The sequence below is a fragment of the Carettochelys insculpta genome, chromosome 10 (assembly GCF_033958435.1).
Source record: "Carettochelys insculpta isolate YL-2023 chromosome 10, ASM3395843v1, whole genome shotgun sequence".
Lineage (NCBI taxonomy): Eukaryota > Metazoa > Chordata > Testudines > Carettochelyidae > Carettochelys > Carettochelys insculpta.
Window position 1 is genome coordinate 29,981,976 of NC_134146.1, and position 19,113 is coordinate 30,001,088.

Below are 19,113 nucleotides of genomic sequence, written 5' to 3' on the forward strand. Positions count from 1 at the left end.
GGGCTTCTGGTTCACTGGGCTGCCCTGTTTGCAGGGCTTCCAGTTGGCTGTTCTGTGGACAGAGGGCTGGGCAGTCTGGCTGCTCTCAGCTGACAGAGGGCATCAATAAGGGGAGCCTCTATTAGGTGTAGACACTTTCTGTCGACAAAGGTTCTGTTGGGAAATATGCCCCGACAGTAAATTCTGTTAACAAAACTCTGTAGGGTAGACCCAGCCACAGACAGAATGACACAGTTCCTGCCCCAAAGATCTTACAGTCTACCATAAAGCTTCCTAATCAACAAGGCTTAACAAACACTGTAAGCCTTAATATACTTTACTTGAAATCTTTCTCCTTATATAATCTACTGTTGGTTCCTAATCCTGGTAAATCAGTGTATGTGTGCGGAGTTCTAAGCCTCATAGCAGAATGATTAAAATATTTATACCTTGAAGGACACTTTTTACAATTGCATCTGTGTGATCAGCCAGCAGATCTGCTTTGGTAATTGCAGCCAGGGATAGGTAACTAGACATGTTTCTGCACAGTTCCTTATTACCCCTCTGGAGAAATTTCACTGCCACTGGGACAGCTAAAGCCATTATTGGAGGTCGATTGTAATTCTGTGAAAAAAGGAGAGAATGAAGACAAATAAGCAGCTGATAAAATGATTAAAATCAAGTTAAATGCTGTTAGGTTTGAAAATCAGCAATCTGGTTCTATAATGTCCAGTTGTGAAATAATCTACATCTCTGTAATCTGTGTCCAGTTCTGTTATCATTTATGCTGATATAAACCCAGTTATTTCACTGAGTCAAGCGGAACTGATTAACACTTGAAATCTGGATCTCTTGTTTTGGTAGCACTCAGAGGACAACAATGATTAGAGAGGACTCAGATTGCCTTTTTGTTTTGTTTTGAAAAAGCACAAGTGAGCTAAAAATCCTTATTGACATTGGAGTTCATTCATCAATAAGAATACCAGGGTTAATATTCTCACTAATCAAAGAATAACAATTAGAGAGAATTTTTCTCCCTTTCTTCCATCTCTCTACCAAAGCAGCATATTTGCTTACAGTACAGTATATTGTCTTGTGTTTTTCCCAAGGAAAGGTACTTCCCTCTGTTCCTTTGGTGCATACCTACCAACCCAGCAAGCCTGAACTGTGGGCTGCAATATGTGGCAAAGCCCCCAAATCAAGGATATACTAAAATTATTCCTGCAGGAGACCAAAAATTCTGTGGGATGTATCCCTTTTGTGTAAATGACTCTTTCTACATATTTAATTTCACAAGTCTTTACTTTTGACATAATTTTCAACAATACAAGTAAAAGGCATCAGTCTAGGGGGAAGGGGGCTTAGGTAACTTTTGGATTGAAATGAAATCCTTTGAAATGAAGGACACTTGACAAGTAGACCTGAGAGACTGTTCCACAGATTTAATTTAATCAGTGTAACATCTGAAATAATTTTCTGATAATCACACTGTTTTCTTTTTATAATTCACACATTTTCATTGCACCCTCCCCCACTACCCTCCCAAATAACTCCTATCCCTGACATTAAAAATCATTTACAAATATTACAACTGTGCTATTCCTCCCCTTCAGGCCAAACTCTGTCTTCCAAAAAGTGAGCACAACTTCAAATTAAGCTACCATGGGTTGAACATACAACCAGAATTTGATCCTAACAAGAGATAGCTGTAGATGTTTTAAAACATCAAGGACAGCCTCAAGTAAATGCTTAGTCGAGCTATACACATCTATTCTCAAATTATGTTTTCTGTTAGAGTACACATACATAAACTCTCACTGAGGTCATTCAGACTTGTGTCCAAGTAACTGAGGACTGAAGTGATATATACTTTCTTTTACTCTTCACTTAATTATTCCTCTTTCCTCTAATTGTGGCTTTTCTTTAAGCTCCTTCACATTTGAACATCTTACTGATGCTACATGGTAGGACTGTTGTTGAAATTATTATTTATTACAGATTTATTAGTTTACTAGAATCAAGGAACCATAACAAGTGAATAGGATTCCACTGTGCTAAACTCCTATATAAAGCACAGCAAAAAACAAAAAGAAATATACTCCAAAGAAATTTAAATATGATTCAGTCTGGAGCAGTGGTGAGTGAAACATTATACATGTGAACTGATAAAAAAAAATTGTGATTCTACTTACTTAATTCCAGTTGGCCCATTTCTATTTCCAGTAAAGTCAAATGGATGTTTGCTGATAGCACCAATAGGAACAAGATTGTGCCCAATAAATAATATTCCCGAGTTTGTTAAGACTGCTTTGTGTCGCTTATGTGCTGCAAAACAGCCCTTCCACCAGACTTAACTGGACACAGGTTACATCTACACTACAGAGATCTTTCAAAAGACGTTCTTCTGGAAGATCTCTTCCAAGAAAACTTTTTTCGAAAGATGGTAGCCACATGCAAAAGAGTAGATCAAAAAAATCAATCCTCTTTTTCGATAGAGAGCATCCACATAGCCCCGCTCTTCTGAAAGAACAGGCCAGGGATAGAACAATCTGGCGCCATGAGGACTGCTCTTTTGAAAAAAGGCCCCCCAGGGCTTTTACACACTTATTTTTCTGAAAGAATGTTTTAGAAAAAGGCACTCTTCCTCATCCGGAAGAGGAAAAGATCTGCCGGGAAAAGTGCTGCATTCTTCTGATTTTATACTGAAAGGGCATATTTTGCGTGTAGACACTCCACAGGATTTTTCGAAAGAGCCCCAACTCTTTCAAAAAAACTTGCTAGGATAGATGTCGCCTCAAGGATTCCAGATGCTAGGCGAGTCTTCAGGAAGCATAGCATGCCATAACAACTCACATGTTGCTCCTTTCTTGTAAGAGTTGAGGCCACAGGAAAAGAAGGATGCTCAGAGTGTTGCTTTAGCAATCCCCAAATGCTGGGAAAACCCTTTGGTGTCATCAGCATTCTGCTGAAATAGTGTGTATACTGAGAAAGATGCTTAAAACTAATGGATGTTTTATATGACATGTTTCAAATCCACATAATTCCCTTTTACTTATGATGGAGACAGGCTACTGACAAATTCTGCCTTCAAGTTACATAACCATCCCCACAACTCAATTCACTTCAGATAAGATCCAGTTCTTTGGCTGGGATGTAGCTCTTTCATAAAATAAGAGAATGGGAAACTCTCTACAATAAGGATGATAACATACTTAGCTGCCAGAGAAAGTGTATTAATTCAAATGGAAGCACAGAGTAAGCTTTCAGCTACTTGTTATAAATATCTGTACATGACTGTTCACTTATGAAAACAGGAAGGTGAAAATGAAAAACAGATTTTGATAATATAATATAGCAAAGTCTGCAAACCTTGGGGACCTAACTGCTGCTAATATCAACAAAACATGTAACATTCAACCCAGGTATGAGATACTCATTACTTTTCCAACAGTCCCTCATGGATTGTATAAAAACTCAAATTGCTCTTTCTTCTGCAAAGTAACACACGGTGTAGCGCTAAGTCTAAGAGCAGCAAACGTATTTGTAGAAGTTCTCAGCTTTGATTTCTTTTTAATTTATTCAGAATTACTTTAGTTTACATAGAAAAATGAATACAGCAAATACATGGAGGGTGGATTGCATAATGCCCCATGACCGTTGTGAACTTTGGAACATCACAGGCTTTCAAACACGCATTATCATTTATTATATCATAAATGCCTGTTCCATCTACAGAAAGAACAATCTAATTCTGAGAACAATTGGATCTGATCATCATTTATTAGTGGGGAAGTATCTCAGTTCCCTTTGCACCAACAGCAGAGTATAACCAATATTCATTGAATTCTATCAAAGAACATTGGTCCTGTGTGTGCTCCACAAACAGAGGCTCCAGGGAAATTCTGGCTGAGTCAGCCGGGCAAGCCCCTCCAACAACTCCCACTGCTTAACAGACCTTCCACTTTCTCCGCATCCTCCCACACTACTGTATATGGTTAAAAAAGGCCACAATTTGGTCCAGACCCCTTTACCCTCTTGCTACCAGCCTCAAAATATAAAATCTGTACCTAACTTATAAAAATGTCAATATATAATTAAAGATCAGTTCCAAAGTCCATTTAATTCAAAAGGGAACTTCCCATTTACTTTTGTTGAGTTTTCACTCAGGTACTTATGCTGTGTGCTCTGAACAAAGAGAATAAATTTAACGTGAGCAAATACAATTCTTCTAGGAAATAAGCAATGCTTTAGTTTGACAGTATTATAATAATAATCAGAGTTGAGACAATGGAGACTTGTTCTGCTAATCTCAGGAACTGTTTGCCTGGAAAAGATCAACACCCATCTGAGTTTTAGGTAGATTTTTTTTTCTGTCTTCTTTGTAAATATTCATTTGGAACTGTTCCCAGATTTTTGGAACTGAAAAGAACAGAACTGGGCATATGGAGGATTGTAAATTACTATTTCACTGAAGTGAATTCCAAACTTCAGCTTCTTTTTTCTATAACTTTTTTTTGTTGTTTCTTTTGGACTTTCCACATGTCTAACCAAGAACCAAACTAGACGATTAATCTCAAGAAGTTTTAAGAACAATGTATCATAACATGGACCTTTTGGCAACCATTTATGCAGTAGTCTGGAGAAGACAGTAACATGCTGAGGCCTTTATTTCTGTTGTTTCAGCTACTACAGGGATAAAACGAGTGACATACACCTGAATGTACTCACTGCCAACAACCACATGTACAGAAGTGCATTTAAAGAGCGAGTTTAAGTCAAAATGGGCAGTATTGTGTCAGTTTGTCAAAGCATAAGGAAAATTGGAAATAATAAGGAAATTATACAAAGGGATCTTAGAAGTGAAATGCAGTACATAGAGCTGATACCTCAGTGCTGGGAGACGTGTAGGTGACTCAGAGAGAACATTAAACACAAGCCAAAGAAATGAAGGCATGCTGGGAAAATTCAGCAAAGGCCAGCCAAGGAAAACTACACATAGAAGAGGTACCCATAAAACAATAAACTTTCCAGGCAACTCCTCCTTTTCCTGTAATAGGCTCTCAGTGAACTTCAGCTCCTTTCTTCCATTCCAGCCCGCCTGACCTTCCTCGTCTTTCCTACTTAGTGAGGAACATATCTGAGCTATACAGATTGTAGTCTTCGGTGGGTCCCCACTGGTATTCCCCTGCTTTGACTAAGTAATTGAGGACTATTTTACCAGGGATGGCAGAAGCAAATGGCACAAATAAATGGCTTTAGCAGTCGGTAGTGCATGTCAGCCCAATAGTTCATAACTCTGTGCAACAAGCCACAGAGAGATATAAAAGCAGCTGTTTCATAGGCTTCATGAGGGCTAGCACCTAGGTCAGGGGTCCGCAACCTCCCACACAGGTGCCCAGAGTGGCATGTAAGCCACTTTTCATCGGCAGATAAGGTGAGAGGTGAGATCAGATGTTCCCCCCCGACCCCAGACGTGCTGCCTGTGATTAACAAAAGACTAACTAATGCTACCAACCACCCCCTAAAGAGTAAGGCTCTATATTTTAATTTATGCTGCTGTAAGTAGGACAGTAGTGACTTCAAAAGTATCACCGGCACTGGAACTGTACATAGAGGTCAAAAGGTCAAATTTCAGCACTCCGCCTCAGAAAGCTGGCTGACCCATGAAGGCTACTTCCATCAGCCCATGCTTCCCAGATGCAATTAAACCATGGCTGCAGATTGCACTGTTTGTCAGAACACACTTAGTTCTTCCATCTTATCAAGGCCTCGTATGCAATGTCCTCTTGCCCGCCACAGGGGCTGTATTCCTGCTGCAAGAAGCTACAGTGTATGCATGATCCTGCATTTGCTGGCCTCCTTTGACTCACTGATCTACTTTCTCACAAGCTTTCAGTTTCAGTCCCAGCTCTCAGGCTACCTGCTGCTGGGCTTCTCTCCAGAGATGTCTCTCAGGAAGCTGCTCCCAACCTGCTGCTAAGGCTTATACAAAGCTTCTGGTTCTGTTCTGAACCTGTACCCCAAGCTCAGGACCTTACTTCCTTTGCCTCTTCTCTAAACATTATGGTGCCCTCTACTGAGCCTTTCTTTCAAGGTCATCCAGGGCAAGGGGTAGGTATTGTACCAAAGTTAACATGGCGGCTGGATGAGCACGTTCCATAACATACATACTCACCGAGCCCGTAAAGGGTGTAATTTCTTCCACATGGAAAGGCTGTTCAGGGGTGTGCCTGCTCATGCCCGCTCTGTACCTAATTCAGTACAGCAACATCCATAGCTGGAAGAGAAGTTCCTCTGTATCGCCCTCAGAAACAGACACGGCTGCTCCGCTCGCTGAGCTCATGCCTGCCTCATTACTCTGTAGCTTGTGCCTGCTTAGGCTCACTGACCAAAAGGCAGACTGTGAGCTAACATAGCAGTGCCTCATAATAAGCACACCAGTTTATAACCATTTGTAACCTTAGTTTCCTCAGAGTGGCTCCCCAGCAATATACATGTCACAAAGCAGAAGCAATGGTTAAATACCAATAGAAAAAATTGTCATCAGGATACATTAACAAATATGGGCAGGGTTCTCCAATTTTAACTTTATTTCTGAATGAAGAACTATTTCACATAACTGAATATAGCTAGGTGCTCTCATTGAAGCAGGCAACTGAACACTGACAGCCATTCTGTGGCATGTAATTTTTGCCACTATTTATACTAACTTCCCTTCTGACCTTTCATTTACATGGAAACTTTTACATAAATGAGTCCCACCACCCTGTCAGCCCTAATGGAGAAACATTCTGGAACCTGCTTCAGTTTAAATATATAACAATTCAAAAGCAACTGCTAATAGGACAAAGATTCTCCAAACAGACAAAAGGATCAAAATCAGAGCTGCGTGATGAAGGTCAAACTTTGGTCCTTAGATTAGGTTGCAATATTGCATCTGGACTCTGTCTCACAACTGAGCCTTTAAATAGGATCCTTGCTGTTGAAAGGCAACATTTCTATCAGCTAAAAGATCCTCTTCAACCATTGCCCCAAATGACACTATTCTTCCAAAGAGTAATAAGTGCCTTGATAATAATGAATTTTGACTCTCCTCCAACTTCTGTTACAATACTATCCTTCACACTTTAATTTTCATGTGAGATGCAAACATCTAGGGTCCTTGCAACATTAAATCTGAGAAATTCACCACACAAAAGTCAGGAAGTTTAAAAAGATAAGAATGCTGCCAAAAGATTTACTTGGCCTAAATGTACATTATATACATTTAACAGTACAAATTAACATGAAGCTTTAATTATCGACATTTTCAACAAATGTGTGCACTCCAATACATCCCCAAGGGAGATGAAGTACAGCTGTTGTTAAACTATGACTCAGATTATTTGCGATGTGAGTTATAGGGATATTTTTTGTGATCTAGTCTTACCTGCAAAATGCAACTCATGATATCAGATGCAATTTTTGCATGTGGTGTGTCCTCATCTTTTCCTGGAGGTTTTAGATTGTGCTCTAAACATGACTCCCAGAGAGCAACAAGTGCCTTTCCATGCTTTTCTATGGATGCTGTCTCCCTGATAGCAGTGGTGATTCGAGTGATACAGATTTCCACCACTGCCTGGTCATTGTCGTTAGTTCGGTAGTCCTGGTTTAAAGAAAAAACGGGTTTTAAAATCACACTGTGCAAATGAAACATCGGCTTTTAAAGAATGCCATAAAATGAATCAGATGATGGCAAGTTAACTTCCATTTTTCTCATTTCATTATTACAATAGGTAAGGAGAATAATGAGAGCAAAACTGTAATCATGTCATAGATATTTAACTATTCCAAGTTGTAATTAAACAAAAAGAAATAATTTGTGCTCCTACAAAAATACATGGATTAAACTACTAAAACTGAATTTTGTAGTCCCCCATTTTGAGCTATGGTTTCCCTGTTTAATAGATGTGAATGCCTGTATTTTGAAATCCCTGTTTTATATTTTTTCTGTGCATATTACTATCATTTTAAAACATTTAAACTCTAAAAAACCTCTAAAAATGACATCCAAGAGTCCAAATAACTTTTATTATGCAATTATATAGACTCACAAATGCAACTGGAGATATTTCACATGTACACAAGTTTAACTAAGGCTGCTTTTATACATTTTATAGTTTACTATGGGGGTTAGTTATTATATATACTATGTCTGAATCTCCACTGTAGTCATTTACATTAGTGCAAGATGGATGCTTTGGTAGCATTTTGTATCCAGTTTTCACAGATGTAAATAACTACACAGCATGCAGGGAAACAGAGAGTGAGGCCTACTGAATTAATTTCTGTTCTTAGTCTGCTTCTACACATGCCACCTCCTGTTGGAGCTGGCATGGTAATGAGGCAATTTGAAGCAGGGTAATGAGGTGCTAACATGTATATTCAGCACCTCATAAGCAGAATGGAAGCTGCACAAATTTCCAAGTGCAGACTTTACATTGCAGATTGATGGTGTAGATGAGGGCAGCTTTGAAATAAGCACCACACTTCAACATTCCTTTACTCCCACAAAACTAGATTGGAGTAAGGGAATGTTGAAGAGGGCCGCTTATTTTGAAGCTGCCCCCATCTACACTGTCAATCTGCAATTCGAAGTCTGCACTTTGAAATTTGCTAAGCCGCTATTATGCTAATGAGGCACGGAATATGCACGTTAGCACCTCATTAGCCTGCTTCGAGTTGCCTCATTATCATGCCACCTCCAACACGAGGTGGCAGGTGTAAAAGCAGCCTAAAAAGAGAAATTAATTCAGTAGGTCTCATTCTCTGTGTAGTAATTTACATCCGTGAAAACTAGATACAAACTGCTGTCAAAGCATCCATTTTACACTAATGTGAATGACTACAGTGGAGATTCAGACATGGTATATATAATAACTAACCCTCATACTAAACTATAAAATGCTACACCAAAGAGGCACAGAGGCCAAACATGTACATTAATTTTACCTTCTAAACATGGAAATACTTGAGAATTTGGGCTAAATTCAATATAGTATAGTTCTGGAATACCTCTACTAAATTCAGTGGAGTTGCTCCAGACTTGCCTTGGTATAAATTACAATATTTAAACTGGGTGGTCCTAGAACATTTATCTGAACCTGCAATTTTGCTTTTCTTCCTTGCAATTCCAGGAAATCTCCCCTCTTGTTAAAAAGACTATGCGTTATTTTTAGGCCACAGTTTTGATAAAAACAAAGGTAGATTTATATAGATAACCAGTTAAGTGTTAGGCTACCAAATATCAAAACTCATAGAAGCAAAAAAGCAAGTTTCTTACTCACGTTTATATTTGTATTCAAGAGCTGCCTTTTGGCTATGGAAAGATGTGCAGCACAACGCTCATATCTGCAACTCTAGGAGTCTCCCAACGCACATGGGGAAAATAAATACACCTTGCCTTAACTGCTCAAATTCTGAATTTAAAAATTGTGAGAAACCTTTCTCCACAGCAATAATGAATAGTAACAGAGAGGAAGCCGTGCTGGTCTATACACTATCAAAACAAAAAGCAGTCAAGTAGCACTTTAAAGACTAGCAAAATAGTTTATTAGGTGTGCTTTCGTGGGACAGACCCACTTCTTCAGACCATATCCAGACCAGTCTGTTCTGGTCTGGATATGGTCTGAAGAAGTGGGTCTGTCCCACGAAAGCTCATCTAATAAACTATTTTGCTAGTCTTTAAAGTGCTACTTGACTGCTTTTTGTTTTGATAGCAATAATGAAGTATATCTCTGAGCACTGCTGCCCTCTAGTGGGAGTTAGTTTTAGGGAATTTGGAAGCACAAAAATCCTTTGTTCTTTACTATGTAGCATGGTTGAGTAGTTTAACACAAAATATCATAGGTAGAGCCCATCCTTTTGTTTCTAAGGAAGATGATGGGAGGGATATCTTGAAATGCTGATAATATGCCACTAGTGAAAATACATGAGGAACAAGTGATGTGAAAACCTGAACTAATTTGAATAATGTTCTGTAAAAATGTGCAATGGTAATTGCTGTCACAGAAATGACCCAAGAAAAGAGTTGTTTCTGCACAGTGATTTCCCTAATTTATGATTTAGAGCATTCATGGCCACAAGCAACAATGTGTTCAAAAGTTCTGAAAGTTAGAGGTTTGTATGTTGCCAAAGTTCATTCAAAATCACTGTGATATGAATCTAGAAAAGAGCATATACATTTACTAGTTCAATATATTAGGGTCTTGGTTCAGCTGGCAATTTCTAATCAAAAGTGGTGACTATGGGGATTTAAATATTTGTAAAATGGTTCAGGCTCAAGGCTGGCCTGATATATAACTGAGGAATGGATTGGACTGACAAGCATGCGGAGAAATTACACTTTTGTCAAACATGAGTTGGTGGACTCAGTGAAGAGAAAACTGGGTAAAATTTAGTAGCCCATGACACACAACAAATCAGATTAGATGATCTAATGGTCCCTTCTCACCTTAATCCATATGAATTCATAATACAGAAGAGTTAGAGAGATCAAAAAAAAAAAGATAAACAAGAGTTTCTTTAAAATGCTTTCAGAGTATAGTATCTTATCTTCATCTGTCTCTTCCCAACTCCTGCAGTACCTTAAGCAGCTGAATTCAGCAGTATTGCAAAGGGGCATGGAAGGAGGGAAATTTGACTGTATAATAAGATAGACAGAGCAATAAGTAACCAAATAACTGAAGCAAACTACTCATGTGGAGGGGAGAGAAAGGTGGCAGAAAACTTAGAAGAAAAGGGCAGAAGGAAGGGAGAAAGAAAGCAGTAAAACTGAGAAAAGGTGAAAAGCTAAAAACAGAATGGATTGAGGGAAAGGAGGAAGGAATTAAGGTTGTCAGGGGACAGAAAGGTGAAGATGGTGTCCATATCTGTATGATAACTTATAGCCAGGAATGGCTGTGTAATCACTTGTAGTAATTCTCAGGTCCTCCAATCAATATCCATCCTCTGGCCTGTGGATCCAACTCCCTAATGCTAGTTTTCATCCACTTCTTTGGTCAGATTAACAAAAGATCAATATGGCACTATGCTAGTAGGTTACCTGTCAGCTATTCTGGGAGTCCCACACAAGGGCAGAAGATATGCTGGCAAAGAGAGCACCTTTAGAGAAATAAACTGATGCCCCAGATAGGTGGAATTTAAGAGACCTTTACGAAGAGCATCCAGTCCTGCTTCATCTCCTTCAGAAGTTTACAAAATGCTGTAATGGTTCTGAGAAAGCAACCAATGCAAGGAGTCTTCCTATCACAGGCAGTTCCATGAGAATAAAATTTAGGAGAGCTGCTGATCTGGGCATCATCCTCTCAGAAATGAAATGTTTGCATTATTTTCCTTGCCTTTGGAACATATGTTCTTTATTTTGTTCATAGCCAGAGCATAACAGCAGCTTCCCTTGTAAGCTAAGAGCTTGGGTGGCTGCCCAGGAGATATTGAAATGTTACCCAGCTGATTACCAGAGCTACCACAGAGTCCACGGCTGGCAGCATGTATTTCTACTGCTGGTGAACATCTGCACATGACCCAGTACACATACAATGTATTCTGCACATGGGTGGAAAAAATTAAAAGAAACGTGGCATGACAAGAACATCTAATAATCATTTATTAACCCTCAATAAACTATAAATGGACTCAATATGAAGTGTGATTCAGATCACTTCAAATTGTTTTTTTTTAATAAAATTCAGAAGAATGAAAACTGGATTCAAGAGGTGAAGTCTTTGAATCCGACATTCTGTTAGGAGTTTTTTAAAAAGCTTTGGTTTGTTATCTGGTTTTGATGTTACGCTTATGCTCTCAAAGTCTATCATGAAAAGAAAGGTCAGGAAACAATCTCCTTCAGACGACGCGGCAGCATGTGTTACTTACTTGAGATGAGCTAATTACTTTTATTTGTTCCAGAGCTTCTGACAGGCTTCCTTCAATTTCAGCATCATCTAAGGAGAATAGATCCCCTGCACGTGATAGGTCCTTTTGTCCCAAAACCAGACCAAACAGTTGATGCATGGCTTATGTGTTCTTCCAGTATAACAAATCTCCACTTGTACCATGTACATCAGTCAAATGAGGCTGGTGACAGAGCAATCCAAAACTCAGTCAGCACTTCACTAGGTACAGTAAATCTTTTGCACATTTTGAGACCACTTCTGCCATGATCTGGGGAAAAAATAGGCACATATTAGCAAAAGCATGGAAATGTCACCCTGTAATTCACCACAGATTTTTAAGTAAATGCTTGTGAAAGGTACTTAGACCCTCATTTAGTAATGTACTTAAGGAGCACATGCCTAACTTCAGGTCCATTTTTGATAGCATAAAGGACGAAGCCTTCTCTAGTTCATTCTGACCAGGTTGTTATATAATCCTTATCACCATGATATCTGCGCACTTTCTGAAAGGATATTCAGTGCCATGACTAATATCTGTCACACGACTCTTTTTCCCCCACCCTCTCTTTAAACACTGGAGAAGTATACAGAAGACTAAGAACAATGTCCCAAATCACAACTCAAGGAGACGTTTGACCAAGAAAGACAGTTTGTGCAACTGTAACTTACAAAGAACTGGGACTACACCTGTGAGTAAGGATTTTACAACTGAACTGTGATGCATGAAAAAACCCTGTGACTAGAATGAGCTAAGAATCCTTTTTTCACAACCTTGTGTGCATCAGCTGTCCAAAATTCCACAAGGAATATTTTAAATATTGAAGGGGTTGTGATCTCTTGCCTACTTGAAATTATGCTGTGCTTTACTATTGATGAAGGGAAATTATCTGCTACCTGACTCTTGCAAGACATCACTATCAGTGGGATAAACCATGGTAAAGTAGCTATATTTCCCTATACTGAATACAGGACACCTAGTAAAGTACTTGTCTTCGAGTGAGTTCAACAGCAATCAATCATACAAACATTCAAATTAACATCAAGTTCACTGACCCCCTGCTAAAAAGAAATACTCTGTAGTTGGATTCTTTCTATTTACCTTATATTTAAGGCTTTAGGGTTCACACAGGGAAGGTTTATACACACACACACACACACTCTCCCACACACACACTCAACACCCTTGTAAACCTGTCAGATGCGGGGGCTGACTGAGGGACACAATCCTCCCTGCTTGGCACTCTCAGCCCACTTTGCCCAGCTGGGTCCCCAAGATGGACCCTCCACTTTTGATATCTGGCACTGCACGTTCCAGACTCAATGCATGCAGGGAGCACACAGTCACATGTCTCCCATCCCAGATTTCTGTTTGACTTCACACTAGAACGTGGCCAGCAGCAGCCTTTTCGGAATGTGCAAGAGGAAAGGCATGGGAGCTGCTTCCAGCTGCAGAAGAGCAAGGGCAGAGAGTGGGATGACCTAGCCCATGCCTCTGCAAAGCACTTCTCTTTCCCTCCTCTCTGCCCCTTCCCACACAGGCTACGTCTGCACTAGCCCCAAACTTCAAAATGGCCACGCAAATGGCCATTTCGAAGTTTACTAATGAAGCGCTGCAATACATATTCAGCGCCTCATTAGCATGCAGGCGGCCGCGGAGCTTCGAAATTGACGCGGCTCACTGCTGCGTGGCTCGTCCAGACAGGGCTCCTTTTCGAAAGGACCCCACCTACTTCGAAGTCCCCTTATTCCCATCTGCTCATGGGAAGAAGGGGACTTCAATGTAGGCGGGGTCCTTTCAAAAGGAGCCCCGTCGGGACGAGCCGCGCGGCGGCGAGGCGCATCAATTTCGAAGTGCCGCAGCCACCCGCATGCTAATGAAGCGCTGAATATGCATTTCAGCGCTTCATTTGTAAACTTCGAAATGGCCATTTGCGTGGCCATTTCGAAGTTTGGGGCTAGTGTAGACACGGCCACAATGTGGCTGAAAGCAACATGTTCCTTTCTGCCCATGCAGAGTTGAAAGGCAACTAACACCTCTGGGCTGTTGCCGGCCACTGACACAACACAGTTACCTCCTGTCTCCCCGCTACAGCACAGGCAGGACACATTGTGCATCAGCACCCAGGGAGCCTGAGGGCAAGAGCTTCAGTGAATACGGAAGAGCGGAGACTCAGCAGAGGATGGCGCCAGGTAATGGAACAGTCCCATGCTCCCTGGAAGCAAGACCCATGGCAGGGGCAGGGGCAGGGAGAGACATGGGGAAAGAGGGGAACTAGCTGGAAATTGTTTCTCTTTCCCTCCACCCATGCTACTCCAGAGCTTAGCTGAGGGGCAGAGAGGCTTCCCCACACCAGTGCTGTGCATGGCTTTGGCACATGCAGGACCTGGCTCCTCCTGGCCAAGTGTTGGGCTTTCCTGGATGCTGGCCCAGCCAGAGGCAGTGGGAGAAGAAAGGAGCCTGTTGGCTGAGTACTCTGACCAGGGGCTGGTTCTCTGCATAGTGCTGGGAGTAGGAAGCCCTGCCAGGAGCTATGGAGGGGCAGTGGAGACGAGGTGGGGGAAAAGGCAAATCAGAGAGAGGACAGTGAGAGGGGGAGCATATAAAGGGCTGGTGTGTGGCCAGCAGAGACTGCATGTAACTGGCTGCCACCTGGCACCTGCCCACACTCACCAGCCACCACAGCTCACAGCCAGTGCCATCCAGAAGTGGGACGGGCGGGGGGGCCTGCTGGCCCAGAGCTGGCACACAACAAGGGCTACACTGATGGACCAGCGTGGGGAGAAGTCAGCCCCCCACAGAGCGCATCTTGCCTCACCAACAGTCTTGCAGGCCCACCCCACATCATCAGCCACTGAACTCCCTCCACTCATCACTGGTTGGCAGGCAGCTGGAAAGCAGGCATCCAGCCAGCAGCAGGACCCACGAATACTGATGGGGGAGGAAGACAGAAAATATGAGACAACTAACCCTTAAAGTAAAAAGTTGAGACACTTGCAGGAGGGCTTTAAAAACAGAACATCGGATCATGCTTACTGTGTGATATCTGTGCTGTTCTGATATCATATTAGAAATAGAATAGAAAAGATATTATTGGTGCTGGTAACCTGCATCAAGAACAATTCACTAAGAAGCCATAGCAGATTTCCATTGCTCAGAGTACCAGGCCCAGGTTTAATTCCCTTAAGCATGCCAAGTTACACCTGACTCCCAGAGGAATCCTACTGAGTTCAGGGCAGCCATTGAAGGCTTTGTAAATGTCTGATCTATCACTTAAGGGCACTGGATTTCTGAGGCCAGCTGACCCTGTTCCAAAGAATCCAGTAGCAGGCTGCTCTTTCAAGGATTATCATGCAACTACCTGCTAATAATTTTAAGTAATCTAAGCTTAAGGGAAGCCTGCAGGCAGAAGACAATTGCCTGGAAGTTGTCCTGTGGCAGAGCTAGGATGATGGGTTGGCTATGGCTGAGACCCTGCTCAGGCCTGCCAACTGGGGTGGGCCACAGGGGGCAGTTACACTGGGGCCCAGCATTTCAAAGGGGCCCAAAGCTGGCCACCGCTGCTTAACATCAGCAGCGGTTGGAGCTCCCTCTGAAATGCCGTGGCAGTGCTGCTCCGCCACTCCACGCAGCCTAGTCTAGGGAGGAGGGAATTAGTGTGGAGAAGTCTGACTGGCACTAATGGCTGACTGCCCTATGGTCTGCCTCTTCCACCCTTGGCCCCACTCCTTCTGGGAGCAGGGAGCCAAGCCCCCTTCCCACCTGGTCCTGGGTCCTGACACTACTCCAAGGGAAAGAGGAGTATGAGCATGTTGTGATCACAGCATTCACACAGAAAACTCAATAAAAACATAAATAATCATGCTGGGAAGTTGCAGCATAGCATTACTTTCTTCCTTAAGCTCCAGAACCCTAACACACAAGAACCCTAAACCTGAGAGATAAAGCAAGCTGTTCCCTAAAACAGAGAAGCACAGCCCACTTTACTCCAGGCGGGCTCATTGTGAACTGATGGGTGGTCCCAGATCACACACACTCCTGCAGCACTCCCTAATCATCAAGCAGCACAAGAAACCATGACAAAATTTGAAGTTACGGGTCATAATTTTAATAGCCTTCCTTACACCACAGAGCACAGGGACTGAGGGCAGGATAAGACTTGGGGGGAATGTCTCCTTAGGTAAAACCAGGGGCCAGAGTGGGACAAGCAGAGCTCCTAGCCTCAGAAGGAATGGAAGAGCAGAGAGAGAGACAGAGCCTGAAGCTCTGAAACAAGGCTGCACTGGAAGGCCTGAGCAAGAGCTAAAGGAACAGTGTTTTGTGATCACTTAATAAATTACAGCTCAAAGTAGAGTGCATGTGAGTTGTGTAGAAAACCAAAAGGGACCCTGAGGCAGGGTGGTTACAGTGACGTGTTCCAGAGCTGCATTCTGAGACAGGCCTGAATATTGAAAGGAGCTGGAGCAAGTGGAGCCAAAGTTTGCTCTCTAAACACATGGAAGAGGTAAAATCTTAGTGAACAGGAACATAGGCAAGCACCCTTTTAAGGCTACAATATCTCAGATGCAGTTGGAGACAGGACCTGTGGCTCTGCCATGCTAGAAAAATTCTGTTGACTAAGACCATACAGAGAAATGAATGAACCACATGGGGGATGAAGTACATTCACAAACACTCACAAAAATATGCAAACAGCAGCAAACCTAAAAATTTCATCATAATCACAAGAGGAAACTAAAATGCACATCACATGACCCGAGTAAATTAAACATAGACCTTAAGAGAAAGATTAAGGCCCACTTTAAATAGTATGAAACCTTTTCTGAGAAGGTAAAGAATAAGAAAATATTTACTCAGAATGCATCAACTCTTATGGATAACAATGATAGTCTGTCTAACTTACCAGAAGTGTGTCTTAAGCCAACACAACTGAAAACACTTTCTTTTGCCACTGAAACAGAGCCTTCTTTTTGTAAGACTTCTGCAATATCTACCTTACCTTATCAAGGCCCAACTTACTTGATAATTCTTTAACTTAGAGCAGGTCTACATTACAAAACAAATTCGACCTAAGATACATAATTGCAGCTAAGTCATATTTCTGGAGTGGGCCCACAGTGGGAGGTCAATGGGAGAAACTCTCTTGTTGACTTCCCTTACTCCAGGTGACATAAAATAGTACTGAAGTTAACAGGGGTGCCTCAGGGTTTGATTTAGTGCATTCCTACTGGGCATGTTAAATTGAATCCCAAAACATCGACTGTGGCAGCATCGATTTTCTGATTAGTGTAAAATTAGATCTTTGACACAACAGCATATGTGATTAGGGTATGGAAACGGGGGAGGGATAGCTCAGTGGTTTGTGCATTAGCCTGCTAAACCCAGAGTGGTGAGCTCTACCCTTGAGGAGGTCATTTAGGGATTGGGGCAAATAGATATCAGGAATGGTCCTTGGTCCTGCTGAGAGGGCAGGGGCCTGGACTAGATGGCCTCTCAAGATCCCTTCCAGTTCTAGGACGTGTGTAGATATATATATATATATATATATATATTAGATCAGAGATCAGCAACCCCCAGCCCATATGCCAAGAATGACATGCAAGCCAATTTTCATCAGCACACAAAGTGAGAGGTCAACCCCACCCCTCCTCCCCCATACAGCAGTGACTTAACAAAAGACCCCCTAATACTACCAACCACCACCTCAATGGTAAAGCTCTGCAGCTTAATTTCTTTATTAATGAAGCGATTGTAAGCAGAATTATTAGGCTGTGTCTACAGTAGCCCCCTTCTTCAAAGGGGGCATGGTAATCAGCCGGAGCAGGGAATAATAATGAAGTGTGTGATGAATATGCAGCACCTCATTAGGCTAATTCTCCCTGGGGCAACTTCGAAGTTTGAAACTTTGAAGCACTGGCATGGTCTGTGTAGCTGCAGAATAAGGACACTTTGAAGAAGGGGGGTAGTGCAGACACAGCCTTAGTGACTTTAGAAAGGATCACCAGCACTCAGACTGTACATAGAGGTCAAAAGGTCAAATGTTGGCATTCCGACTCCAGGTTGCTGACCCCTGTATTAGCTTATCTGTCAGACCGCACAGACAAAGGTGCAGCAGTCCCTATTTTTCTGTATTCTGTCCAGTCCAGCTTTAAACATTCCAGATGATAGGGCCGTTGCCATTTCCATTAGAGAAGGACTGCATGATTTAATAGCTCTAATTGCCAAGAAGTTTGCCTGATATTTAGACTACCTTATCTTCGTTTAGTCCTTGTTATTCCCAGTGCTATTTTTGTAAGAAAAGAGGAGCTGATACTCAGTCAGCTCCCTGCCACGGGGCTTCCAGGGTCCCCTGGCTGGGGCTGCCAGCAAGGTTTTGTGCCCCAGCCAGCTCCCCACTGAGAGGATGCCAGGGTCTCTCTGCCCCACAACTGGGGTTCCCACAGCTGGTGCTGCCAGCAGTGCTCTGCGCTCCAGCCAGCTCCCCACCATGGGGCTGCCGGGGTCCGCTCCCAGCCAGCCAGCGTTCCCACTGCTGGGGCTGCCAGCAGGGTTTTACACCCCAGCTGGCTCTCCACCAAGAGGATGCCAGGGTCTCTCCACCCCCCCAGCTGGGGTTCCCACAGCTGGTGCTGCCAGCGAGGCTTTTGCTCCAGCCAGCTTCCCAGCATGGGGCTGCTGGGGTCCATTCCCAGCCAGCCGGGCATCCCGCACCTGGGGTTGCTGGCAAAAAAAAAAACAAAACACTGATAACCATATAATCACAGCTTTATTCCTTTTTTCCTAGAAACTATTGTAAAATGTCAAACAAAGGTCAAAACTGATGCTGAGCACTGAGGTCTTTATAAGAATTAATGCAGTGAAACAACAGTCTCTACTTAAATAATACCATGCCCAAAACACTGCGTTCACCCTGCAGTGAGCCTACCCTCTTAGGTTTTATGTTTTAATTAAATAGATTTGTAACAATGCAGAGGGTTTTACTTTTTCTGGACCATTTACAACAAAACAAAAAGAGAGATAATAACACATGTACAAATTAAATCATTCAAAATGAAAGCATGGTGGCCTAGTTTCTCATGTCAGTTACAATGGGGTAATCAGGAATAACTACTCGGAAGACAATGAGATTTCCCTGATATGAATCAGAAGAAAAGCAGGCCCACCATATTCAGTATTTTTTACATTTAAAGATGAAAATCCACAGAG

The 19,113-nt window shown here is 42.2% G+C and overlaps 1 protein-coding gene across 9 annotated transcripts in view; it reads right to left on the reverse strand.

Moving 5' to 3' along the window:
* The window catches only part of VEPH1 (ventricular zone expressed PH domain containing 1), a 168,996-nt gene that overhangs the window by 140,867 nt on the left and 9,016 nt on the right, over positions 1 to 19,113 (reverse strand). For all 9 annotated transcript variants that reach the window (XR_012646823.1, XM_075004264.1, XM_075004259.1 and 6 more), the window contains 3 exons: positions 11,890 to 12,177; positions 7,409 to 7,624; positions 429 to 603 (listed from right to left, as the gene is read on the reverse strand). Coding sequence is in view for 8 of the 9 variants with exons in the window: in XM_075004264.1 (XP_074860365.1) it covers positions 429 to 603; positions 7,409 to 7,624; positions 11,890 to 12,027 (529 nt within the window). In the remaining variant the exon portion in view is untranslated. The remainder of the gene's footprint in view (positions 1 to 428; positions 604 to 7,408; positions 7,625 to 11,889; positions 12,178 to 19,113) is intronic.